Source organism: Pteropus medius, unplaced genomic scaffold (genome assembly GCF_902729225.1).
Source record: "Pteropus medius unplaced genomic scaffold, Ma_sr-lr_union100, whole genome shotgun sequence".
Classification (NCBI taxonomy): domain Eukaryota; kingdom Metazoa; phylum Chordata; class Mammalia; order Chiroptera; family Pteropodidae; genus Pteropus; species Pteropus medius.
Window position 1 is genome coordinate 4,328,634 of NW_024346150.1, and position 8,050 is coordinate 4,336,683.

General features: G+C 39.8%; 1 protein-coding gene and 1 long non-coding RNA gene across 3 annotated transcripts in view; one reads left to right on the forward strand and one right to left on the reverse strand.

Annotated features, from left to right (window-relative positions):
• The window catches only part of LOC120612948 (uncharacterized), a 10,475-nt gene extending 8,175 nt beyond the window's left edge, over nt 1-2,300 (reverse strand). The window contains exon 1 of the long non-coding RNA XR_005655583.1: nt 2,252-2,300. This is a non-coding gene — a long non-coding RNA (uncharacterized LOC120612948). The remainder of the gene's footprint in view (nt 1-2,251) is intronic.
• SLC28A3 (solute carrier family 28 member 3) overlaps nt 746-8,050 on the forward strand; it is a 46,363-nt gene continuing 39,058 nt past the window's right edge. The window contains exon 1 of one of the 2 annotated variants that reach the window (XM_039875650.1): nt 746-1,058. In XM_039875650.1, coding sequence (XP_039731584.1) covers nt 999-1,058 — 60 coding nt within the window. In that variant the 5' untranslated portion in view covers nt 746-998. Of the gene's footprint in view, nt 1,059-3,110; nt 4,434-8,050 lie in introns of those variants that run through there. The other variant, XM_039875649.1, reaches the window with a different exon arrangement.

Below are 8,050 nucleotides of genomic sequence, written 5' to 3' on the forward strand. Positions count from 1 at the left end.
AGGCTATATTATGATAATAATCATATAGTGTTCTTTATCAAAAACTCAGCGACGTGTAAAGGAGAAAAAACAACCACCCATAAAACTACAACCCAGAAATAGCCACTAGCAATATTTGATAATTTACTTCCTTCTTTTGTCCACTGTATGGCGTTTTCACTTTATTAATTCTAGTTTTTCACTTATCATAAACATTTTTCACATTTCCACATAGGCCACACAATTATCATAATCAAGAGATACATAATAAGTTATTCTAAATGTACTAGGGGAAACTGATATTTTGGAAGACTCCTGTAGATAATAACTTCATAAAGCAATGAATGCTTTTATTAAGTGAGCTGTTGATCACCTTTCATATCTGCCACATATTTGCATTTCTAGGAGTTGGATTTTTTAAAAGCAATCCTGTCTGCCTATAGGGATGAAGTGAAAAGACTTTGGAAGCTACTAGGACTGAATTTGTCTGTTCATTGTGCCTTTATTAGCCAAATGACGCTGAGCAAATTGTTAACTTTCTCGCAGCTCAGTTTTCCCACGTTCTGAAAATAAACCAAGACCACCACCATAAGTACCAAGCATGTACTCGGTACAGCACAGTGGTCACTTGATTACAGCCAGGCCTAATGTTCCCTGCCACCCCCAGCACTCCTAGTCCCCAACACCACCCACGAGGAATAGATTATTTCACTTGTGGCTGTAAAGAAAGTGTCCTTTCTGTTTTGTGCAGTATAAGACTTTTCTTCCCTGAGCAAACATGGGCTGGCAATCATTGGGAAATGGGAAGGATTAATGAAGTAGGCGGACCTGAATTGAAAGCCTCCACCCCACCCCTCTTGAAATTTCCAAACTGAAGCAGTGCCAAGGTTCCTACAACAGCAGGTGGCATTCTGACATCAGCAGAGGCTGTGCTCCTTTTCACGGGTACAGGGGAGCTCCAGACAAGACATCTGAAAGGAACTCAGAGTCCAGCCAATTCCATAAGCAGCAAAGAGGCCATGGAGCTGAAGAGTGTGACTGCCACCGGAGCTGAGGGCTACAGAAACACTGGCTTCCAGGTGAGCAGAAGTTTCATCTATGTTTAAGACGGAAATAATACCCTTTCCTGGCCTCCTTGGCAAGCTTCTTAACTGAAGCCGTCGTGTTATTGGAACCCAATAAGATTTTTAATGACACTCTTTAAGTCTCTTGTTTTTTCCTTCTTGAGTTCTTCTTGGGTTGACAAACCTGAAAAGTCTCTTTTAACCAAACCTGTTTTGGCCTCTGACTTGCCCTGTCACTCAAAAGCTAGACTATCTTCTGCTTTTGTCTCACTGGTTCAAGGCAAGGATACAGTATTTACTTGCAGACTGGGTGAGAAAGAAAGAATAGGGGAAATTTGGATCCTGGATGCAGTTCATAGCAAAGGATGTCTTTTTTCTTTAACTAGGTCCCAGAGCCCTTGTTAGATGGTGGCCTGGGTGCTTGTGCCAGTGCAGCAGGTTATGCAAACCAGTCTCATGTCATCAACCAAAACTCATTGACTGATTAATGCTGCTTGGTCCAGGGCTGGGTGCCACAGAGCTCCAAAAGGAGTTGCATCACTGGGAAACGCCAGGTTGTTCCGATTGGGTCTGGCTGGGAATTTTTCAGGGCTGTTCCTAGGTGTGCTTTTTTTTTCAGAGCTGACATTCATTCAACATGAGAAACTACATGAACAGATGCCAGCAACTCCCTGGAATTCAGGGTCACTAAATGAACTTTTAGGCGTTAGCAAAGAAAGGAACAAAGAAGGTAAAAGGGCTTTGACATTTGTCCTGGCTCTTCCACACACAGTTAGTATAACTTCCCTGAGCCTCAGTTCAGTTGTCTGCACAATAGTCACAGCGATGTTTATCCCTTAGGTTATCCAGGTAGGGGGAAGAAAAAAATTTTCCTCTACCCTCTTAAATTCAGTGCCTGAGGTCTGTGAATTAAACTGACAAATGACAGATTAACAGAAAAAAGAAAGGCATACAAATTTAGTAATATTTTAAATTTTACCTGCACTGGGCTTTATAGAAAAAAAGCAAAAACCCCAGAGAAGCAGTAAGACTCAGGAGATTACATACCATTTTTAAAAAGAACAATTAATTGTGGAGAAGTAACTGCACAAAGTTAAGAAGGGCTGGGCTTCTATGCCCAATAAATTGTGGGAAAGTGACTGGGAAGTATATGGGGGAAACTAATGGAAGATGAGGTCTGTTAGTAAGGTTTGTTCATGCAGTCTTACCTTTGTGTCATTTCTGTTTCCAGTGGTAAGTGTTGTTCACGTCTTCCTGGTGTGGGAGGAAGCCGCCAGCACAAAGGAAATTTATACCCTATTTTGGGGCAGATAGAGGAAGAGCAGAGAGCACTTTCTGAGTCTGCTTTTTCTCAACTGCCTTCAGCTCAAAAAAAGATTTATACCAAAGTGGCATATTTTAGCTTGGAGTATCCTGGTCCTTTCTATAAAGCTTAAATAAGAAAAAAGCATAAAGCAGAGGAGCTATTATAGTCCAAGATAATAAAAGGGATGGAATGGAATAAAGAGTCAAATTGAATATGGCAGGAAGACAAAGGTGTCTGCAAAGGAGAAAGGTCCATGTCACTAGCAACTGGCTGCTCAGCCTACCAACCTTGGTGCTGTTTTCTATCCCTTTGTTCTAGAGTATCTCCGGGCCTCAGGGTGCGGCATGGAGGGTCTCAGACTCAGCATAGTACCACACACCAGCACCGGTCAGCGCGACCAGATTATTGCTTCCAGTGCTTGCTTTTCAACAAGAATTTCCAGAGACATGTATTTATTCAGCAAAACCATTAACTGCCCTCTAGATACAGTCTCCACTAGGAAGAAATCCAGATTCAAGGAGGAATAATACACTATTCTTGCCCTCAAGGAACAGGCAGGCAGAAACAAATAAGCAATTGTAATTATAATATAATGTGATGTAAAAAAAAAAAATGCTGGAGGTTAACACCAAGCTCTCTCCCACTCCTGCACACTCGCTCTCTGTATGTGTGTATGTATGTATGTATGTATGTATGTACATGTACATGTATATGTATATGTATATGTATAAACAATTCTGTCTTAGTCCATTCAGGCTGTATAATAAAATGTCACAGACTAGGTGCTTTACAAACAGAAATTTATTTCTCACAGTTCTGAAGTCCAAGACGAAGGAACCAGCAGGTTCCGGGTCTGGTGAGGACCTACTTCCTTGGACTGGTCTTCTTGCTGTGTCCTCACATGGCAGAAGCTGTATAAGGGAGCTCTCTGAGGCCTCTTTAACAAGGGCGGGAATTCCATTCATGAGGGTTCTGCCCTCATGACATGATCACCCCACAAAGTGTCCACCTCCTAATACCATCACATTGGGCATTAGATTTTCAACAAATGAATGTATGGGAGACAAAAACATTCAGACTATAGCAAAGGCCTAGCACACAGAGCGAACATATAATAATAGTAGCTCTGATGTGGGACAGGTTAAGGAGAGTGACGAGTCAACATTTCTAGCTCGAGATATCAACTTCTAGTGATTACCTTTATTTAGACAGGAAATCCAGGAATAGGGTTGGAACAAGAAAGAGAGCGATTTCGTTTTAAGGCCTGTTGGTTGAAATTCAGGTGATTCTGAACATCTAGATAAAGATGGAGATGAAGCAGGAAGCTTATGCATACCTGCACCTGGAGCCTAAAAGAAAACATCATCCATCTGGGGACCATTAGCACAGAGATGGGCCACAGGTCTGGATGAGACCACGTGGAGGGAAAGCTGGGAAGCAGCAGTGTTGAAGGAGTGGGAAAATTAGAGAAGTCAGAGGAGGAAGCAGGGCGGCCGCAGGGAGGGAAAGAGGAGAAGAAGCAGGAGACGGAAGGGCAGGGAAAGCTGAGGGAAAAGAAAGCTACAAGGTCAGCAACAAAGATTGCTCCGTGGGACCGAGATGCCCATGGAATGAGACAAGTTCATATGAATTGCCAGCTAGAAGGTTACTGGTGGCTCTGGAGGGTAGAGGGAAGGGCAGTTCGTGTTATGAGTGGGAGATAAGAGACTGGAGAAAATGAGGGCAGAAGGGACGTTCCTTTGGCTGAGAGGGGAGCGGGGAAGAGAGACAGGCTCAGGGGAGGCATGAAGGAGGTTGTAGCAGGGGGCTTTCTATTTTTCAAAAAATGTTTTTCATTGTGAAACATAACATGCAGAAAAACACAGAGAACCAAATATACGACTTATTGTAAGGTGCCACCCAGGTTAAGAAACAGGATATTGCTGTCCCTCAGCTGGGAAGCCTCAGCCTCTGTCACAACCGCCTCCCTGCCCTCCTGCCTGAGTAGAAACTATCCCAACTTTATGGTAATTACTTTCCTGCTTGGCTTTTTACATCTAATGATGATCTCCCAAGCACCATTTTCTCCTGTTTTTGAGCTTTATGTAAGTAAAAACATACAAGAACAACTCTTTGCTTACTGTAAAATGTTTATATGGAATTAGACAAGATAAATCATTTTGTAACTGGCTTCTTTGATTCGGCTTTATATTCTAAGATTCAGCTGGGGTGTTGCATGTAACTAGAGTTCATCCAATTTCATTAATGTATGGAAGTCTTCATAAATATTGTATAATTTGTCTATTTTTACTGTTGGACATTTATGTTGTTAAGTTTGGAGCTTTGAGGAGCTTTTACAAACAACAAAGCTATGAATATTTTTGTATATGTCTTTGGTGCATACGCAACGAATTTATTCTGGACTCATACTCAAGGAATGGGATTGCGAAACTGTTGGGAATACACACATATTTTCAACTTTTGTAATAAGGCCAAACTGGTTTCCTAAATGGTTTTACCAATTTTCACTCCTATCCACAGAGTGTGAGTTCCTGCTACTTCATAGCCTCACCAATAAATATTTGGCTTTTTAATTTCAGTGATTCTGGTAAGTGTATAGTATTATATCATTGAGGTTTAATTTTAATTTTCATAAGTTATTGGCCAGTAGATGCCTCCTTTATGAAATATTTGTTCAAGTCTCTTGTCCATTTTCTTTACTGGATTTTATCTCTTTCTTATTGATTTAAAAGAGTTACTTAAATTTTCTGAATACAAAATCTTTCTCAGTTATATGGTTCACAAATATCGAAGCTGAGGACAAACTTAGCTGGAGCTATCTAGGTGCTTTTTTTTTCCCTACAAGTGAATTAAACACATGACAATAAAGTAATTTGCTTTTCTGAAGGATATTTTTGAAAAATTTTTGTTCTCTACCCTTTCCTTAAATCTGTATGATCAAACCTAGATTTACTTATTTCTAAAGGAAAACAATCCAGATGACTAGAACCCATGTCACTTCCATGACATCTCAGAGGGAATGGATTTAAGGACTTTGTTTTTCTCTCATCAAGCATTTCTGAAATGATTCCTTTAAAAAAAAAAAAAAAGGAACTACTTACTCACGTTATCATTTCAACATGTCATCAATGTAAAGTTATTGCGATACTTTACATTCTTTGTTTCATTCCATCTTTAAAATTCAGTGTTTTTACACTTAGAGTATGTGTCAATTTTAGTGCTAAATTTTTATCAGAAATACTCGATCTGTATTTAGATTTCATAAAATATATAATTGAAAAAGTGGGTTCATACCCAAGTTTCAAACATCTTAAATGTTTTCCACTAAATGAATCTCTCTTATTCATTTTTAAATTTAAATTAGTTAAAATTTAAATAAAATCAACATTCAGGTTCTCAGTTGCACTAGTTACATTTCAAATACTTAATAGCCACGTGTATTGATGATTCAGGTAAGGTGCATATTTTTTGGTTTTAGAGGATACAAAAAACAAATCTGATTATCCCTGCCCTAAAAGACCTGACTACTAAGTTTATGTCATAAAATTAAAAGTAGAAATTTGTCTGGTTTTAGTGATTTATCTTCTCTCCTTTTCAAAAAAATTTTTTTCACCTTCATCTTTTTAAAAAATTTTTCTGGACCTTTCTACGTTGGGAAGTTTGTGATTACTAAGTCCATCTGTTTACTTGTTATAGTGTTGAGATTTTCTTTCTTCTTGAGTTAGTTTAGGTAATTTGTGTGTTTCTAGGAATTTTCCCATTTCATCTAGGTTATTTAATTTGTTGACATACAGTTGTTCATAGTATTCTCTTACTGTCCTTTGTATTTCTGTAAAATTGGTACTAATGGCCTGGAACCAATAACTCTTCCCGTCTTTGCTGAGGGCACCGCGTACATGCTAGGAGCTTATCGTCAGTGCTCAGGCAGGTACTCTATGTTCTTGCATACAACCTTCCGTTCACCTGCACTTCCTGCTTCTGCTGAGTCTCAAGATCTGCTAGAGATGAGAACTTTGGTCCTCTCAGGTCTTTCCCAGGCATGGACACAACCCTGGGCATGTGCCTGGGCTTCTAGATTCCCAGGAATGTCAGAGCTTTTCAAAGCCCCTTATACATAACTCGTTCCCAGCTTTTTTCTTTAAATTTTTGCTTAACTTGTTGTTTTCTCCAACTATTATCACCACTTCAGACAGGTGCCTCTATTAACAATTGTCCCCAAAGAAATAATGTGGGTGAGCTCTGAGTTAGGATCAAATAAAAATAAGCCTTGTGAGATTTTTCTGAAGGAACTGCACGTTATCTGAGAATTGGACTCTGGAAGTGTATCAATCCCATTTTCCCCGCTCCATAGGCTGATAGGTGGCCAGTTTTCATTGTGGTTGCAGAACTGTTTTTCAAGGCTATCATGCTATTTGAGATTCAGTTGTTTTACATGAAAAAACAATTTCTGTAAGCCTTTGATTAGCTTCCAGATTTCTGAAAAAGTAATTTTGACAGTTTTCCAGTGCTCTTAATGTTTTTATGAAGGAGAGAAATTTTGGAGGTCCTTATTTTACCGTCCTGTGAATGTCACCAACTACCCTAGATTTAAATAGCAAAGTCAGACATGTCACAAGGGAATATGTGTATGGAAAGTGATAAACAGTATTGGCCACATCTCTGGTTTCAGAGGAGTGAAAGTAACTTAGGCTAGGATGAATTGATGATCAGTTGTGAATAGAGCAAGGATAAGGTTATGAGGCTTACAGCCATCACTGTTGCGTTTTATTAAAACTGGGGGAAGAATCCAGGCATCTAACGGTCACAGGAAAAGGAAAGAAGAAAAGAGGAGATTAACTGCTATTTTTTTCTGCTATGAATGTCCCGAAAAAGATTCCCTCTTGATCTTATAGGCTTCTTTTGAGGCTCTGCATGTTGATTGCATGGAGTAAGGCCTGGTTTGTTATCCATCTCTGGTCCTACAAAGATTGTCATGCAAATGTTATGTAAGTAATGATTGGAAACCCCTGATCAGCCGTGGGAACAAGTTTCAACTGGCTCACAAGGCAATGTGTCCAGCAATCATGTCCCTAACCCTCAGAGATTAGGCTCCAGAGGTTTTCAGAAAAATGTTTTTACCTCAGTTAGGTCTGAACCAAGACTGGTTTCCAGGCTCTAGTTTTGTTTTTGTTGTTTTTGTTTTCCATGACTGATTATAAAACTTCCACTCCATAGTCCCTTAATTTAAAATGAGGGTGGTGGTACTGCCGACCCATCTCATTCAGACACTGCTGGTGTAGATGAGAAGCCGAGCCTTGGTTGCTAGTTGAACTGCTATTTGACAAATTGAAAAAAAAAAAGTCAAAGGTGGAAGTATTTGGAATTTTATAACAGATTATTGTGAGCATGAACCTCAAGTTTCTATCGTGCCACAGAAGGTTAGAATTCTGCCTTCGGACTAGAGATTTAGGCAGACATAGTACAGCATAGTTTTCACTCTGAGCCAGGATCTGAATTTAGAGTTGTCTAATTCCACTCCACACATGGCTAACACATATGACCCAGAAGCCACTTACAGCCTTGGCATATCTAATTGTTTTGAGAGAGAGAGAGACAGAGAGAGACAGAGACAGAGACAGAGAGAGAGACAGAGGGAGAGACAGAGGGAGAAAGGGAGAAAGAGAGAAAGAAGGAGGGAGAGAAGGAGGGAGGAAAAAAGAAA